Raw genomic sequence first — 17,173 nt, 5'->3', positions numbered from 1 at the left:
GCACTATTTTCTTGCGAGAAGAGTGGTCGGCGACCCTCCACCGTGCGTGGTGACGCTGCGTGAGCGTGCAGCAGCGTGGGGTTTCCCAGACCTGAGTGCAGGGTTACCGCGCCCATCTCTGCTGTTTGATGGCCGCAGGAAGAAGCCGCTGAGATTCTGGTGTGTAGGAAGAAAAAGAGGGACGTCGACGGTGGGAAAGACGAGAAGGGACTTTAATTTTTTGCAGTTGGAATTTGCCTCGTGGAAGAGTGGACTCAGAAGCGTGTGTGTTCGGGTGTCCACCGCCTGTTCTCCTCTCCTCTGTGCCGGTGCTTCTCCCCCCCTCGGCGGGTCAAAAAAACTGGGGAGTGCCGCTCCTCGGTAGCTAATCCAGCTAAATCTGAGAGCGAGGAGACGAACGCTTTTTTTGCTCTTTCCAGTCAATGTGACTTACACGACGGATACATTCGAGTGAACGCGGGTAAGCAGCTCGATTTTGCTCGATAACAGCTTTCGGGAAATGCATAGGCGTTGGGTGTATGTGCGGTTAGCTGGCCCGAACCAAAGGGGTTAACTGGGTTGAGTGGCTCCTCTGTTGGCTAGCCTGCTCCTAACTAGCCGGGATGGTGGGTGGGGGTCAGCGTGAAGACTCGCAGCACAAATATGACTTTATGAACTGGTAATATTTCACTAAAACCGCAGTGTTCGGGTTAATTAGCCTTCCTCAGCTAACGTCCGGGGCTTGCCCCGTTTAAGCCTCAAACCTCCTCGTGTTGCTGAGTTAAACATTTATTTCTGCCTCATCTAAACGTGTATCTGAAACACTTATTTTTTTTACCGTTATCCAAAAGCTGAATCCAACCACCCCCCAGTTTCCTCGGCCCCCATTTCAGATCACGATGAGCTAATTTGGTTCCATCTTCCGCTCATCCACAGCGCAAGTCTGAGGATTTATACGTGGAGCAGTGGCTTGTATTGAAGTAAAGCGACGCTTACAGCGCTACTTTTTGGGGCTGGGTGCTACTCTTCGGGGCTTAGTCGGTTGCATCCAGCGCAAATGACAACGAGCGGAGTCTAAAAATGGCTACTCCGCCAACAGACATCACCACCCCCACTCGTCGTAGCCAGTTAGCCGAGCAAGTTAGCCGCATCCCGCTGGAGCTGAACTGTCAACAACTGGCCAACCGCGGTTCCGCTCCTCTTCAAATGCATCGAATATCATCGGAACACACGCCGCTCTGCGTGGACTGGTGTGCTGCCGCGTTATTTATTTGACTGTCAGGTCTAAAAAGTTGTAACTCATTGAGTAACTCCATGTTGAGTTACGTCATTTCAGATGATATTTACTACATTCGTACAGTTACGTGAACCTACTGTAAAAGGGCCGACAGTAACCGATGTCAATTCCCCACCTGGGTTTTCGGATTGTGTTGCGAGACAGTTCGGCGTTGCTTTAATTAAAGCTGTAAAAACGAGATTCTTCTAATTGGATTGTGTCAATCTGGTTATCTCGGTCACGGGTCTGAGATGTTCGCAGCGGCGCGGACCAGCTCCGGGCCGCTGCAAGCAAACGCCCCTCAAATAAAGCGTTTTAAATGTCGCGAAGGAGTCGGTGTTTTTAGGCGTTTCGAAATCCAGAAGTTGGACGTGTTGTCGCAGGAAGCGAGTCTCAATTCTCGATCCGCGGTCGTTGCACCTTCGACGTGTTTGACAACGATACGAAGCGTTTTGCGGGGTGGTTGGATGTTGAAAACGAGCACTTCGTATTTGGAGTCTCGGTTCTTTTTCGCCAGTATGCCCCCTCCCTGCCTCCGCCTCCTCGAATGAATGGGTTCCTGTATTCAGGGCCCAAGCAGCTGCAATGAACAAGATGGCGTTCAAAGCCTTTTTCATCGCCGCCTTTTCTCCGACTGCGAGAGGCATCTGCCGAGCATCGGATGGGCTCAGGCTTGGCAGGCTTCGTTTACCTGTCCAGGCGTCACAAAAGCATATGAAATCGATATGTATAGCGATGTGTGTTTCATGGAATCGGTAGCAGGAGATGCAGGAGCAGATGTAGGACAACATGGTGGGGCAGGGCTGTTGTACTTCTCCAGACTGTGAACCTAAAGAAGTAAATATTGTCGCAATACTCGCATGCAAGAGGCAGATTGGTGAAGGTGACATATGTAATGACAGATACAGAAAATCTGCAGATGTTTCTGAGTAAAATATTGATGCTTAGGCCACGGAAATCCCTGAACCCTGCCTGAGCTTTTTCGTCTAAAGGTCCCAGGATGTGCAGCAGAGTCTGACAGGATAAGTGTCAACGCTGGTTAATGAGTGCAAGTTTCAAAACGGAGCCACTGACCTCTTGTGTTATCGTTGGCGAAGCTGGATTTTCATCCAGCTAGTGTTTGACTTTTTTTTAATCCATAAGTGCAGTATGTAAATGGGATTAAATTCTTAGTCTGTGGGTTTAGCACGCTTGGATTATAAAGCTTTGGTCAGTGATAGTGCTGTGTTTTGGTTTTTTTTTCCATTTCATCCCTGAAGTGAAACAAGTCTAGACCTCAGCCATTTTTTTCAATTCACTGGAAGCAGGAAATATTGTCCTCCTGATATGTGTGCTGGGAAATGTAGAAATATTACCGATCACCCCTGTAATATTCAGAAATGGCGTCCTTTTGTGTGGGGAAATGAAGTGTAGCACTGTGATGATGTTATAGTGAAAGTATGTAATGTAGTTTTTCAGAGTTTATATGATTTTGAACTGGGTGATGAACCTATTTTAAGTTTACATCCGACACATATCTGTTCCAACTCTCTCAGTGGATCTTTCGCTATTTGTGACTCAGAGTTTGGAGCTCAGAAGAACCCATATATATATATACCTGGTACTTGATCTTAGTGAATAAGTCACACTTCTGCCTGTAAAATGTAGAGGAAAATAAACATGCCTTTTACAGTGTGAACCATCATAAATACTTGTCAAATATTCACTACAGGAACAGGATGCATTATCATCTTTGATGCGGCTCAATGATGGTGTTGTCTGAAAGCAAATAAAAGCCAACACTCTGAATAGTCTTCTTCCTGTAGAGTGTTTTGAAAGATAATTTTTGCTGTATTAAGTTAAGTATAACCACTTTATTTGATGTGACTTTAGTTAGTTTTATTGCTATTTGGTTTTATATTTTGAAGGCATTGAGAGTCAGCGATGTTAATGAAATGCTCCCAGCATCCATGAAGTCAGAACCTGGCATTTTCTGCTGGTCTCCGTTCTGACTCAGCCACTGATGACAACCGCTCACAGGTGATGGGTGGCCATGTGAAATGAAGTCACATGAGGCTGCATTGGAGTAGATAAGTCAAGAATGAGGCCTGTACCTGTTTTTCAGCAGTCTGACTTCAGATCTGCTTTTCCATTGAAAAAATATGGTGAAAAATATTTAGAATTAGTTCCCTAAGTTGTATCTCCTTTTTGGTTTGCTGTTTCAGTGGAATTACTTTTGATACAACTGGTTTGAAATCCTTGGGAAGACTGGGAACTGATTAAGAACCTTTAAAACTTTAAAGGTTTTGTGCCATTCATACAAGAATTTTGTCTTACAAACGCAAACAAAAAATGTGTTCATTTTAAAACCAAAAATGCCAATAATATAAACAGCAGATTCCAAGTTTATGATTAGCATTTGAGGGAAAAGTTATGTATAGCTGGTCTCATGGTCTTTTCATGAAGTGTTCCTTATATCCCGTTGAATGTAAAAAAAAAAAGTTTTGTTTTGGTCAAAACGCGGCCAGTAATGGTGTGACACCAGACTTGTTTACGTCTTCATCATGCAGCGAGTTGTTGCAACACTGTAATGGAAAGAGTTAGTTTTGTGTTTAGAAAACCTGAGTGTTTTAACCAGTGGCATTTCCCAGGAACACAGTGGCCTTTTTTAAAGCACACTGGTTGACGCCATCTGAATTTTGAGGAATGTGCAACAAATTTCTTGTCGTGTGATCCAAACGATCTGGTTCTGTTTGCTATTCATAGCATTAGTCATGTTTCAAGCTTTTGTCATATATTGCCAGCAACAGCAAGTGAAAAATGGACCTCTGTGAGACATCAAACAGTGTCACTGTTTTCCTGCTCTTTTACTTCCACGGACGAAAAGATATATTGAATGATAAGTGCTCAAAGTACAACTTATCTACCAGCTCTATCATCTGCTGAGGAATCTTTGTTGGCATATCTTGCTTTTCAATTTTTTGCTACAGTTTCTGTTTCAATGTACTGAATCATGCCGTACTTGATAGTGATTGTAGTGATATTTTTCTTTGTCAAACTCCACATTGTTCGATGTGGTTAAAATCTGAGCACATTCTTCGGGCTTTCAGCAAGTAGGCTGTGGAGATGTTGGTTCTTCCTGGTACTTTCACTGACTTTGGATGGACATTTGCCCATTCGTCATAAACCCATTGCATTGCCATCGCGGGCACCATATTTGTTTTTGGGAAAGCCCGCTGTTCACATCTCAGCGCCCTGTCTCAAGATCCTCGCTAAAAGCCTTAACCCATATTCATGCTGAGGTGATGTTTGGAGGGAAAGCAGGCGGATGCCATGTGAGGTTCGGCATGTCGCATGTCATGCCAACGACATGTCGCTACATCACTTGTTACGTTGCTGTAGAGAGAAACCAGTGCCTCTCCTAACTCTAATTTATTTGTTTACAAGCCAAAAACAAAGAGGATTCCAGTGCAAACTCTTGTGAATGATGCACCTCTTCCCAGTGCTGTGAGTTCCTTTGGCCATTCCTTTCTCTCTGACACGTCAGTGGAGGATTTGCTGTTGCTTTAATGAAATCTGCTTTGCCTAAATAGTTAGCCTGTCAGCACCCAGACCGTCAGCACGTACTTTATTTACACCCCCCACCTTCAGAGTTCACTGATTTGAAGAAACTGTAACCAAACTGAAAGATTCGCTGACAAGCACAGGCTACATTGTAAAAACACGAGAGAGCCCAGATCACTTGCGCTGAAGGGGAGGCTGGATACCACGTGGCTCTCTACACTCTTCCCCAGACTCCAGTGGAGAAAATAAAAGGGAGTGTCTTTTGTGAAAAAAATGCAGTCAGTTAATTTGAAGTTTTCTGTGAGCCGTGCAATAGAAAGTGGAGCAAAACCTTCATCCCTCATTTTTTAAACGGGGAAAACCTTCCAACTAACAACTGAAGCTGCCCCAAAAGGGGAAAAATGAGATTCACAGAAATTGAGAAACACTTTTACATGGTCCTACTTGTAGGGGGGGAAAATGTCAAGCAGAAGATCATGATCAGAAGTGTGTCAGATTCTGCACACTCATGGTTGCCTGGGGATTTTGCTCTACTTTCAATGGAACAAAATGGGTTATTGACCCTGAGGCTTTTCATTCTCAATTCAGTGCTTCTTTGCAAGACTAGTAAACATACTCTATTTGGTTGCAGTGAAAGATGATTGTTGGTCACCTTTCACTTCAACCACTCTATATTTGTATTCTATGGCCATTCAAGGCGTCCTGCAGACATCTTTATCCCTGCCCATTCACAGAATCCACATCAAGTTATAGCTCAGTTTCCAATGCTGTGAAGTTGGTCACAGTATCTTCTTACAGAACATAAATCAGTACTGTGTTGCTGTATGTTCAATATGGCTGTGCTAAAAACACTGTGTTTTACTTCTGCTCCATGTGAAAACTAGGCTGACGCAAAGGGATGTTTTTGTCTCAGCCTAAATGTCACCAAAGAATATTGCTGGGAGTGGATGAATAGAAATGTCTGTGCGAAACACAAGCTTTTTTTGTGGACTTAAGATGAACTAAATGCTTATTGCTGGAGGTGCGCTTGCTTTTATATTCTCCCCTTCTCTGTAGTTTGATGCATCGTAACTTTTTTTTTTTTTATTTTACATTAGTAAAAAGGTCTCACACATTTCCGTTACATTTTCACATGTATTTTCAAAATATCTTCAATAATGACAGTTGCATTTGGCCTTTAATAAAACAATCTTCATTCCCTTAACTTCTCAGGATAATGTGGTGCTCTGATGGAGTATCTCTCCAGCATCATGTTATTGCAGACTTCCTGTTTTATTTTCACTTGGTCTTTCAATATTGTGCTATAAGTTTGCCACTAAGCTTTGTCCTGTGTCTGCGCTTCTGTGACAAAGTGAGCTGCATTAGATCGAGCTTTTAAGATATGTCTCTAAGCCATCTTCTTCTGTCTCCTTGCTGTGCATCACTAGCCCCCTTGTTCCATCTATCTCTCTGACCTCGTTGTGTTTAAGCTGCATTTTACCACGCATCGCTTCCCACAAGCACTTAGGTGGACCCCCATCACTCACCGGTCCACCCACGATTAATCGGGAGAAAGGGTGGTCCAGAAAAATTTGACACAACACGATTGGTTTACTGAGATTCTCGTTGGTGAGTAGTGAACGCGGTGGGTTTCCACGCCCGAGTGGTTTCCATTGGCCTCACTCTGGTGAGTGAAATTCAGGGCAGAAGAACCAGGATGCCTTTTAAATATTGCACGCATTTCTATGGAAATGTTAGCCACACCAAGAGGAGGAGGAGGAGGAGGAGCCTCCTGTTTTTACCCCTGAATCAGGATGATTGTTTTCTTCACTGTATTCTTGAGGAACACCTTCAAATAATAACCCTCAGTACCTAAAACTAAGAATCTAAATATTCTTTAACTATTTTGAAGACACAACAGGAATGTTGTCTGCTAAAATATGAAGCCCTGATCTTGTTGGTGCTCGCAATATGTATTTCAATCCATTTTCAAAAAGTGCATTTTAGTAGAACATGTTTTTGATGTTTAGAATTGTGACTCCCAAGTTGTCACTTGAACGTAAATGGCAAAAAAAGAAAAAAAACTAAACCATAACCTGAAAGGTAAACAGTAGCAGTTACTGCAATAACTTGTTGTACACAATTTATCAATGAAAACAATCCCTACTATGGCAATGTAGTATCTCACAATAAGTTCAATAAACAGAAGTGCATGCCATGCTCTCCATTGACACCTGCATGCGATCAGCACTGTTTGGGTCGTAGCAGCACATGCCGGGTTTCCCGCAGTGTTGCCGCCTTTGCAAAAGACCACAATGAAGCTAGTTTGATACCAGTGACAGCACAACTTAACCCCAAAATTAAACTGGCAGCGCAGTCTTCAGGTCACGGACACAACAGAACAAGAGGCGTGAGACACTGCCCATTCTCCACCACTCACTCACACTGTGGTGGTGTTTGTCGAAGCAAGGTAGCGATGAGTATTTCTATAGTACGCACACTGGCCTACCAGAGAAAGAACACCTTCCTGCTCCAGAGATGCAACCCTTCCTTCTGTCAAGGTGGAGGCTGCTTGCTGTTGCGTCCAGTGGAGTCAGTGTTAGACGCCTTCATTTGATTATGTTCAATTGACTGGTCACCTGGACCAGTTAGACAACTGGTTTGAATCAGAGTTCAGCAGCTGTTCTGGAGGCTGGGGGCTGTTAGTTATCGATTCCTCTACTGCTGCTCCCTTTCTTTTTTTTGCCACAAAATGCTCATATATGAATCTGGAATTGAGATGAAAGAAAAAATAAGATCAAATATGATGTGCAAAATGGAAACAATAACCAAACAACCAATGACGACAACAACCAAAGTGTTAGAATTTAATGTATGACGATGTTTTTTCTTCACAAAAAGAAGCATCGCTGTCTTGTCCCCTTGATAGACTTGCATTAGCCACCTTAGCTTCGGGATACCGCCCATATTATGTCATATTTTGGGCTTAAATTCTTAGTTACTTCAGCAAAATCTCTCCTGTGGTTTCCGTTAATAGAGAAGTGATCACATACAGCAGCCTTGTAATATCAAGAATAGCTGGGCATGGTTGTTGGTGCCAGTAGACGGTGTTAGTTAGTCGGTGCCCATCTGATCCATAAGTCAAAGTACCTTGACATGCTGTCATGTCTTTCTAATTTTACAGCCGAATGTTTTTGTTAAAATATTTTTTTTTTTCACTTTGCACTTTTGCTCATGGGTCTCACACTGGTCCTCAAAGGGCCACAGTGGGTGCAGGTTTTCATTCCAACCAGCGTCTGAAGACTGTAAACAGTTGTTTGAGTCCAGTGCTGCTTGTTTCAGCTTCACCTGTAGTGCATGATGTGTTGGAACGAAAACCTGCAGCCGCTGCTGCTCCATTGTGGATCAGTTTGAGACCCCTGCCTTAAAACCTTGAACAAAGCCAAAGCAGCGGAGCACAACTTCAGCGGTGTGGTGTTTCTTGGTGTCAGCGTAAAGCAGTTCGCGTACATGGTTTGTATGTCGGTGTTTTTCAGTGGCTGACTGGTCCAGAGCCTTGTCATATTTTCAACTCTCTTAAGAAAGTAGTTCCCTTAACACCATCGAATTACGTCCCTTTTGCAGTCACCAAAATGGGCCATTCTTTCACACTGACCTCGCACGTGCTGGCGCAAACAGGAAATATCATAAACTGGCACCGCCCTTGCCTCACTATTAAATACGGGCCTGCAGGAAACATGGCTTATAATTTTCTTTCTGGGAATATGGCTGTCGGAGCAAGTAAAACTTCACTAGCTGTTCAAAAGCAGTTGCTGTATTAAGTATGAAGTAGCAGTGTGGACTAGGGTGACCTCTCATCGACGTGCTCTGAAAACAAGGGCCTGTTTTGAGTCGGGGTGATCACATAAGTGCCGGTTATGGGCCTCATGCTAAGGGACAATAGGAACCGAACCTGTGCGCGTCTCTGTCTCCATTACCTTCCTCCACTCCACCTAGGGGCTAATTAGAAGCTCCCCTCCCAATTGTCCTCTGCTTGTTCACTCTCATTAGTTTAATCTGGCTCTGTCCTCCAGCCTGCCTCTGCTGCCTCTATCCTCTTGTGGACTAGGACATCTCATTGTCTGAGGTTTCTCATGTCATAATCATGTGGTCTCCTGTCATTCCGCCCTTTAAATCCAAGAAGATGATGAATTTTTTTTGTTTGTTTCGTAGTGAATTATTTGAAACTGAAATGATCCCCATTTTTTTAAACTATGGTTTTGGTCGATTGAGAAGGAAGAATGCTGTTGTGAGCTGAAGTGCGGTCAAGTCACACTTCCTCTCTCCTTGTCACTGTGTTGTGCTTGAGATGTTGCAGCTGATAGGAGTGGCTGGAAAATGTCTGCTTTCTTCCCTCCTCCATTCTCCTCCTCCCCCACCACCTCTCTAAAAATAGCAGGCAGAGAGAGAGAGGAAGAAGGCTGCAAAGTCGAAGCTTTTTCTGTGGGGCTGCCATCGGTTTCAACACTCCCACCAGCAGTAAAGAGAGGGAAGAAAGAGCCCTCTGATTCATGCTACTAACGCTAATATTATTCAAAAGCACATTCAACTCCCACGTTTTCTTTGTCTGTGCGATCTGTAATTTTTAATTTGCTTTAAATCCGAGTCAATCTGGCTGTTGGAGACACAACTCAATGCTGCTAAGATGGAAAAGGATCATTATTATCATATATATAAAGGATTCAGTGGCTCCTGTGATAGAATTGTTCTGGAGACGTTCGTGGACAGGCACAAGAAGTCATGGGCTGCATGAGTTCGAGCCGTTCTGCAAAACATTACTGGGTCAACAAGTGTGAACATTCCTGTGTGCGGGGTTGACGGTCATACTGTGGCTGCTGAGAGACTTGTAAAACCAGTTGGCAACCACTGCACAGTTTTTCTACATGCTATCATGCCGAGGCTTTAATGCAGCATGTGTGAAAACACAAGTTGATTCCAAGCCATTGGTTCAATATCGAGACTTACCTTCACTCACCTTCGTGTCTGTTGGAACTGTCCATGAGGTTTAATTTTCACTGAGAAACAGACGAGCCTTTCGGAGATGTTGAAGTTGCAGATATTTGAATCAGATATTTGGTATTTGCCGCACTATATGTTGATGTCGCTTTCCCTTGGACTAAGCATCTGTTGCTAGACTAAGACAAACTGCCTGGTAAATGATAACAAAACACTAGGAAGCTCATATTGGGGTGATCGAACACCAGATATTTGTTTCTTTCTTGGTGGACAGAAGGTCTTCTGTTCCCTCTTGACTAGTCAAATTCTGTCAGACTTGTGGAGCAGTTTTCCTGTTTTGTACCTTCATATTTTAGATGAATGGAAATAGCTTTCACTTGTTGAAAGTGAAGGTGTTAACCAAAGGATTGGGGTCAGCGGGATAGCCACTGCTTTGAGGATCATCAGCAGGTTTTGTCTTAACCGGATTTGGCTGGAGGAGCTGAATCAACTGTGTCCCAGGATTACGGGAATGACATTGGAGGCGAGTGTTAGAGTCCAGAGGCCTGAGCAGCGTCGGCGTCTTCACTCGCCTCCCTCACCTGTCCAAAGCAGGTTTTCCATTTGTCTTCCAAAAAGTCGCCCAGAGTTGCCGTCCAGTCTGCCGCTCGGGTGATATCTGAAGATTTCGCATTTGAGCTGCGCGTCGGGAAGATAACTGGTATTTGAAGGTGATGTAGCCAGATGTTTGTCCACCGTTGAAGGGAAACTATTTATGCTTGTATTTAGACTTGTCTGGAGGATACCTTGAGCTCTGTAGCCTCTGTTCGATGGCGATTTACTGAAACTAGATTGTTTTTATCCTGGGTTCCTGTTTTCAAAATGCGTGATGGAGTCATGAATATTTCTGTTGTCTTTTCCAGAACAGAGTCTACGCCGTGGAGTGAAGGAGACCATTAGCAGAGGAAAATGAGTGAACTGGATCAGCTACGCCAGGAGGCTGAGCAGCTCAAGAACCAGATCAGAGTAAGGATCTGCAAAGAATTCACTTGGTTTTCCATTTAGTCATGTAGTTTCTGAGCAATTTGTTTGTTTTTTGCCAGGATGCCAGGAAAGCATGTGCAGATGCAACGCTGTCACAGGTGAGACGCTCACGGATTTCAACCTTACCCCTCATGTGCAAACATTTGTGTATTTTTTCATCTTCTCATTCTGATCTAAAATAAGTTGACGAACATTAAATGACTTCCTCTCCTCTTGCTGCTCAGATCACAGCCAACATCGACCCCGTCGGCCGAATTCAGATGCGCACTAGACGGACACTGAGGGGACATCTGGCTAAAATCTACGCCATGCACTGGGGCACTGATTCTAGGTAATCTCATTGAGCTCCATTCTATTATCTAAATATTTCATCCCTTATTGCCCTCGCCCTCCACACACACCGGAAATGGGATTAAAAGCAACTGCCTTTGTGCTTGCCACTTTTCTCTCAGTCCTTTCCCAAAGTTTCTCTGGTGGTCTCGCTTTTGTTTTTAATACATGAGTGTGCGTATTCTCTGGACATACTTTCTTTACTCTTTCCATGCAATCTGGTTTTGCACGAGCCAACTATTAATATTTTTTTCCATTGAAATAATTTGCTCCACCATTTAGCTTAGAAGATGAGCTGTGAGGAAGATTATTATTTCTCTTGGATGTGAATGATGAGTTAAATGCTGCATTTATTTTTTTTTCAACATGTTATTGTCTCGATTGATAGTTTTTCTTTTTGTGATAGCGACCCACTTTTGGCTCGTAAAAAAGCAAATGACCTTGTAATATGAAGTAATGGATTTGAAACAGAGCGATATCGGGAAGCTTACGAAAAAGGAAGTGATTTGACCATGTATGTCGATTCCAATAAATGTCACTTAAAAGAGAAGGTGAATTGAGGGACAATGTATGTAAATAAGATATTATTTGTTCATGATAATGAAGTTGTGTGTTCTTAGTCTGGCAGGTAAACTGTTTCTGTAACACAGTGTAGTTGTATTTAGGTCAGCTTCCAGCTCATCACAGATAGAGTAGTCATGTGGGTGCTCTCCTCACAGCTCGGTAGTTAAGACGTGCATTTTTCCCAGCTGACTGCCATGTGTCCCATCTACCCCTGCACCACAGTGCATTGGGACCAGCGCTGTGGTTACTCCTGCCAGGTTCACCAGTCTAGTGGGTCACTCTAGCTCAGGTCACACTAGCTTTAAATGAGGAAATGTAATTATGTCAAGGGATTCCTCTGTAAAATAAAGTCAGCCAGTCAGGCTCCCAAAATGGAGGAAAGTGAAACATGATGGTCAAAGCACCACATTCTTGAGCAAATTCAAAGTCAAAACTAGCCATTCACAGCAGCGTTATTTTGACATTTTTATTTTAGAAGTTTTACTGGCAAGGGCGACGTTGGGCAACTGTGGCTGTTACTGCTCCAGTTGTGAAATGTCGTGCTGTAAACTCCAAGCTCAACACTGGAGTTGATGAATAGAAAGGAAATTTAGCTTCTCTTTGGAAGAAACATTCAAAGGTATTATGATACAGTGGAATAACATTCCTAACTCTGTTTACTCCTCAGGCTTCTGGTCAGCGCCTCCCAGGATGGAAAACTTATTATTTGGGACAGCTACACCACAAACAAGGTAAAATAAAATGCTGTTGACAAAATAATGTGGTCAATGAATGCAGCTTGCGGCAATTAAATTCAGCTTTCATGCAGTCAGTGGTAGTGGGGGGGCTTAGTTTGGGGCCTGAACTTTGCCTGGGACAGAGCTTCTGGAACAAGTGTGGTTTTGCATCTTGTTTAGTGGTTTAAATTAAGTTTGTTTTTTCTTCTTCCAGGTCCATGCTATCCCGCTGCGCTCATCTTGGGTCATGACCTGCGCCTATGCTCCTTCTGGGAACTATGTGGCTTGTGGAGGCTTGGACAACATCTGCTCCATTTACAATCTGAAGACTCGTGAGGGAAATGTGCGCGTCAGCCGCGAGCTGGCTGGACACACAGGTGAGCTCCACCGTTCCTGACTCGAGGTTTCTCGCTCATTTTGTTGCATTGAAGCGCTAGCTTAAGTGTAAATCTCGACGCATAAAAATATGTACCATCAAAGTCGAGTAGTCAGCCTTGTGTTGCACTGTTGCTGACAATGGTTTCAATAAGCCTAAATATTCCATTTTAGCCGCAGACAAGTCTATCACATGGTCTTTGCCTTTTAAAAAAAAGGCTGGACCTTCAGCACAAACCCAAATAGGACAGTTGCGCTTGAAGCCAAGAAGCATGCATCTGATCAGTCACATGGTGCAGGAAGTGTGTCAGCATTTTAGCTAAGAAAAAAGGGTGGTGTGAGCTTCTCTGGCTACTGAGAAAGATCACATGGTCTTTTCTAAAACTGCCAATAAGAATACATGAGTGCGTCCTGAAAGTAATATTTATCTTCTTTTCTTGTCGTTTTTCAGGGTATCTTTCCTGTTGTCGTTTCCTGGATGATAATCAGATTGTCACCAGCTCTGGAGACACCACCTGGTGAGTTTTGGAGCTGCAGCCAATGCATCACAGTGCAGCAGAAGAACCACACCTCCACACCACCTCCTTTTAAGTGGACCAGTTATAGCCATAAGTTTAACAGTTGGATATTTAGTTAAGGAATTAAAGTTTCCCAATGATCAGAAATCATTGTAATTATTGTGTCGTAAAGTAAAATCTTTAGTTCATTGAGCGTTTTGAGTGAGTGTTTCATGTGGTTTCACTCGTTTCTTTTCCTCTTTCAAAGTGCTCTTTGGGACATTGAGACCGGTCAACAGACAACCACCTTTGCTGGTCACACTGGTGACGTCATGAGTCTCTCTCTGGCACCTGACACCAGGCTGTTTGTCTCCGGAGCCTGCGATGCCTCCGCCAAGCTCTGGGATATCAGAGAAGGAATGTGCCGACAGACCTTCACCGGGCACGAGTCAGACATCAATGCCATCTGTGTAAGTATTGGGGTTCTTCTGTAACTGTTCTGAACTTCATGTTGCTCCAATGGAGCAGGCTGACTGACATGTCTCCGGTCCTGTTGCAGTTCTTCCCCAATGGCAACGCCTTTGCCACGGGCTCTGATGATGCCACCTGTCGGCTGTTCGACCTGCGCGCCGACCAGGAACTCATGGTTTACTCGCATGACAACATCATCTGTGGCATCACCTCCGTCGCTTTCTCGAAGAGTGGACGACTCCTGCTGGCCGGTTATGACGACTTCAACTGTAATGTCTGGGATACTTTGAAGGCTGACCGTGCAGGTGAGCCATGTTGCTCTTCTAGTGATGTGAAGGAGTGTCTTCAAAGGTCATCTGCTATCAAACACTATCACTATCCGACCTCCTTTTCCACTTGTACATGTCATTTCCTTCATGCTGAGAACTCTGACTTGATATGGATAAAGATACTGTTTTAAATACGATTAGTTAGTAACAAGTATGTTATCCAGTGTAGCTGGTATGTTTGTGGGCAAGTGTGAATGTCACATTTCATCGGGGAGGACAGCTGGCTCCCTGCACCTGCAAAGATCATCCCTCGTGGAGGCATGAATACTTAACAGTTATTGACTTGCTGGTAGGACAGGGATCAGAGGAGGTCCTTTAGCACGGAAGCCATTTCAAATTCACACCGGCTTGCTCACTGCATCAGTGGGTATGCTAGTATCTTTCCGCATCTTTTTCATCGTGCACTATGGGGCCAAACTTGACTGTATTTTCTTATTTGGGAATTTCTAGGGGGATTTCATGGGATGTTTTCGTTGCTGAACATTATCTGTCTCGCAGGCGTTCTGGCTGGTCATGACAACCGGGTGAGCTGCTTGGGTGTAACCGATGACGGCATGGCGGTGGCGACAGGGTCCTGGGACAGCTTCCTCAAGATCTGGAACTAGTGTCTGAAGGTGAATAATGGATGAAGCGTCTCAAGAGCACCCTCTCTAGGCTTGTCTTAATATAGCACCACCAGGAAGGTGTTGTTGCTGCCATCTGGCGGTTGATCAAGCAAGTGCGGAATTTATGTATTTTGTGCTCATGTAATTACATTGTTTGTGGACTGTTAGTCTAACGTTTTTGTTGTAATGTTGCATGATTTTGTCAACCGAAGCTTTAGATTTAATTCCTTTTTTGGATGGAGAATCTGATCTGATTACAACCGTCTCTCTCCTCAGGTGGCGCCTGGACTCCAAAGTTGAGTGGAAGACCATTCCAACATCACAATGTTCAATTTTATTGCATATCCAATCTCTTCAAAAAAATACCATGATACTGACTCAAAGTTCCCCCCGCAAACCGTCAAGGGCAAAAACGATCTTTCTCTCTGTCTCTATCTATTCCTCTCTCTTTCTTTCTCTCTCCCATCCTCCTCATTTAAAAGAGCACAACTGTCTGTCACTCATTCAGCTACATAAAACTAAAAATCGTAAGGATCTAAAACTATAAAAATGGAATTGAGATGTAACAAAAAGTGCATTCCTCCCATGACTTAGGTCAGGTATCGTAGTATGTGAGAAAGTCACCCTGTGGCCCCTGACAGTTGGTCCCAGCGCATCGCTTCCAGGTTCCAGCGAAGGTCGTAACACCGCCGCAGCGTTCGTCCATCTCCGTTTTCCTTTTTGTCCACGAAATGTCCAGCAGCTGTCAGACGATGTAAAAATAAGGACGGAAGCTTCGTTTTATATCCTGGTCTTTACCCATTTTAAGAATGTTTTAAGTTGATCACGGAAACATACGCTCCAGATCGAGTCATTCAAAAGAGAAATCGGCTTTATCCCATGGGAGAACTAAAGGAGAGAATTTTGCTTCAACAGGGAGTCCTCAAGCCACTTCTGCTCCTTCTGTACATTTAGTCCTATGACTTTTGTTTTCTTTTTTTTTTTTCCAGTGTAGTCCACAAATCTTTGTTTGCACAAAAATTAAAGTTTGCATATATAGAATAATGTCGAAAGAAAAAAAAAACGTAAACTAACCAAGCACATGCTGTTTATGATAATGAATGCTTGTTTCTAAAACAAAAAACAGAAATGATTTTAATCATTCTTACACCTATTCGTCTGGCCGCAGTCTAGACTAATATAAAGATTAACCCTTTGGACCACCATTCATCCCTCCTTCCACTTCTTTTTACTGCATTATTTTCCTCCTTTAGTTTCGTTTTCCTAAATTCTGTTGACCGAGGTCGGGACCGGTGAAAGTGGGTCAGCAGTGCCACCACTTCAGCCCGGTTGTAATGCGGACTTTTCTCTCCAACAGAGGTGCCCATTCCGTGCTTGGAAATGCAGTTACTACTCTGTGAATGATATGTTGTATAAATCAATGTTTGAAAATAATGATATTGAAACTTTTTAAGTTAAAAACGGAAAAAAAAGATTTTGGTTGTCTGCCATGGGTGGGTTATCTCTTAGAATCGCATGCTGTAGAATTGCTTAAAAAGGTCTATATGGAATTAAGTCCTTTGATGTTTTCCTTTAAGAAAATAACCTGTTGAATATATCAATACAATGATATTTATATTTTTTTTCTTTTCTTTTTTTTCCTCTTCTTTTATTCCCTTTTTGTTTTGGCTACTCTGTGCATACATGATTCAACTCAAACGTCAAAGCTATGCACTCGAGGAGCGAAACCCTGCGACATCAAATGGTTACTTGGTCCATACCTAGGAGGGATTCCACTAATAAAACTCGCGTACACACATGTATTCATTCACCTGAACACACACGATGGAACAAATACATTTTCATTCCTACTGTAGCAAACAAAGATTCCACTTACAAAAAAACATTTTATAACAGGTTCTTTTCTGTCCTTAAATAATAAAAAAAAGAGAAAAAAAAATATTGCAGCATCTGAATGGCAGAATTTTCTGTTGTTCCCCTTTCCTTGTAAACAAAGACGCTCTTTCTTTAGCAGTAGTGAAATTTTCCATTCTGTTCTTTTCTCTGCGACATTCTGTACAAAAAAAACTGTGCTGTAATTGTGCGTTAGGCCTGGAGTTGGCAAAATAAATGAAATTAAAACGTTAATTAAATTCCCTTTTTTTCTCTTTCTCCATCAAATAACTGTAGAGCTCTGCACCCCCACTCTCCCCCTTTCACCTTTTGTATTTAATTTTAAAGTCAGTCAGTGTACAACCGAAAGCTGGATGCAAGATAGAAACTATATTAAAATGTACTGTTATTTAAGATGTAATAAAAAGCAGTTTGAGATGACCTGCTGTGTTGAGTGTGATTCACTTAGAGTGGTTCCCACTGAAGCTAGAATGTTGCAGACTGTATGGTTTCTTGTAATTATGTTCAAGTCAAATAAACAATTTCTTATCCACAGTTAATTCAGCTTGGCTCCTCTGTATAACCATGCACTTGTTGTTTGCTTTTACTATGAATGAAT

At 43.1% G+C, this 17,173-nt stretch overlaps 1 protein-coding gene across 5 annotated transcripts; it reads left to right on the top strand.

Moving 5' to 3' along the window:
* The first annotated feature begins 148 nt into the window (after positions 1-148).
* Positions 149-16,995, top strand: LOC128750225 (guanine nucleotide-binding protein G(I)/G(S)/G(T) subunit beta-1). 5 transcript variants are annotated; one of them, XM_053850630.1, is made up of 11 exons: positions 149-460; positions 10,680-10,777; positions 10,855-10,893; positions 11,020-11,126; positions 12,357-12,420; positions 12,620-12,782; positions 13,232-13,298; positions 13,546-13,747; positions 13,837-14,053; positions 14,576-14,691; positions 14,959-16,995. In XM_053850630.1, exons 2-10 carry the CDS (start codon positions 10,721-10,723, stop codon positions 14,680-14,682), a joined length of 1,023 nt encoding a protein of 340 aa, XP_053706605.1. In that variant the 5' UTR covers positions 149-460; positions 10,680-10,720; the 3' UTR covers positions 14,683-14,691; positions 14,959-16,995. The 5 variants fall into 5 exon arrangements, with proteins under 5 accessions (XP_053706605.1, XP_053706602.1, XP_053706604.1 ...); XM_053850627.1 differs by having other exon boundaries at positions 10,675-10,777; XM_053850629.1 differs by lacking the exon at positions 149-460 and adding an exon at positions 10,290-10,472 and having other exon boundaries at positions 10,675-10,777.
* Positions 16,996-17,173: the final 178 nt, after the last annotated feature.

The sequence above is a fragment of the Synchiropus splendidus genome, chromosome 18 (assembly GCF_027744825.2).
Source record: "Synchiropus splendidus isolate RoL2022-P1 chromosome 18, RoL_Sspl_1.0, whole genome shotgun sequence".
Classification (NCBI taxonomy): domain Eukaryota; kingdom Metazoa; phylum Chordata; class Actinopteri; order Syngnathiformes; family Callionymidae; genus Synchiropus; species Synchiropus splendidus.
This window is presented reverse-complemented; position numbering and strand designations above follow the sequence as displayed.

What these genes read in the sequence shown, in the direction of transcription:
- LOC128750225 (XM_053850630.1), top strand. Translation starts at nt 10,721, where the DNA reads ATGAGTGAACTGGATCAGCTACGCCAGGAGGCTGAGCAGCTCAAGAAC. An exon ending in CAGATGCAACGCTGTCACAG is followed by an intron (nt 10,894 to 11,019) that starts GTGAGACGCTCA and finishes CTTGCTGCTCAG; the next exon opens with ATCACAGCCAACATCGACCC. An exon ending in CACTGGGGCACTGATTCTAG is followed by an intron (nt 11,127 to 12,356) that starts GTAATCTCATTG and finishes TTTACTCCTCAG; the next exon opens with GCTTCTGGTCAGCGCCTCCC.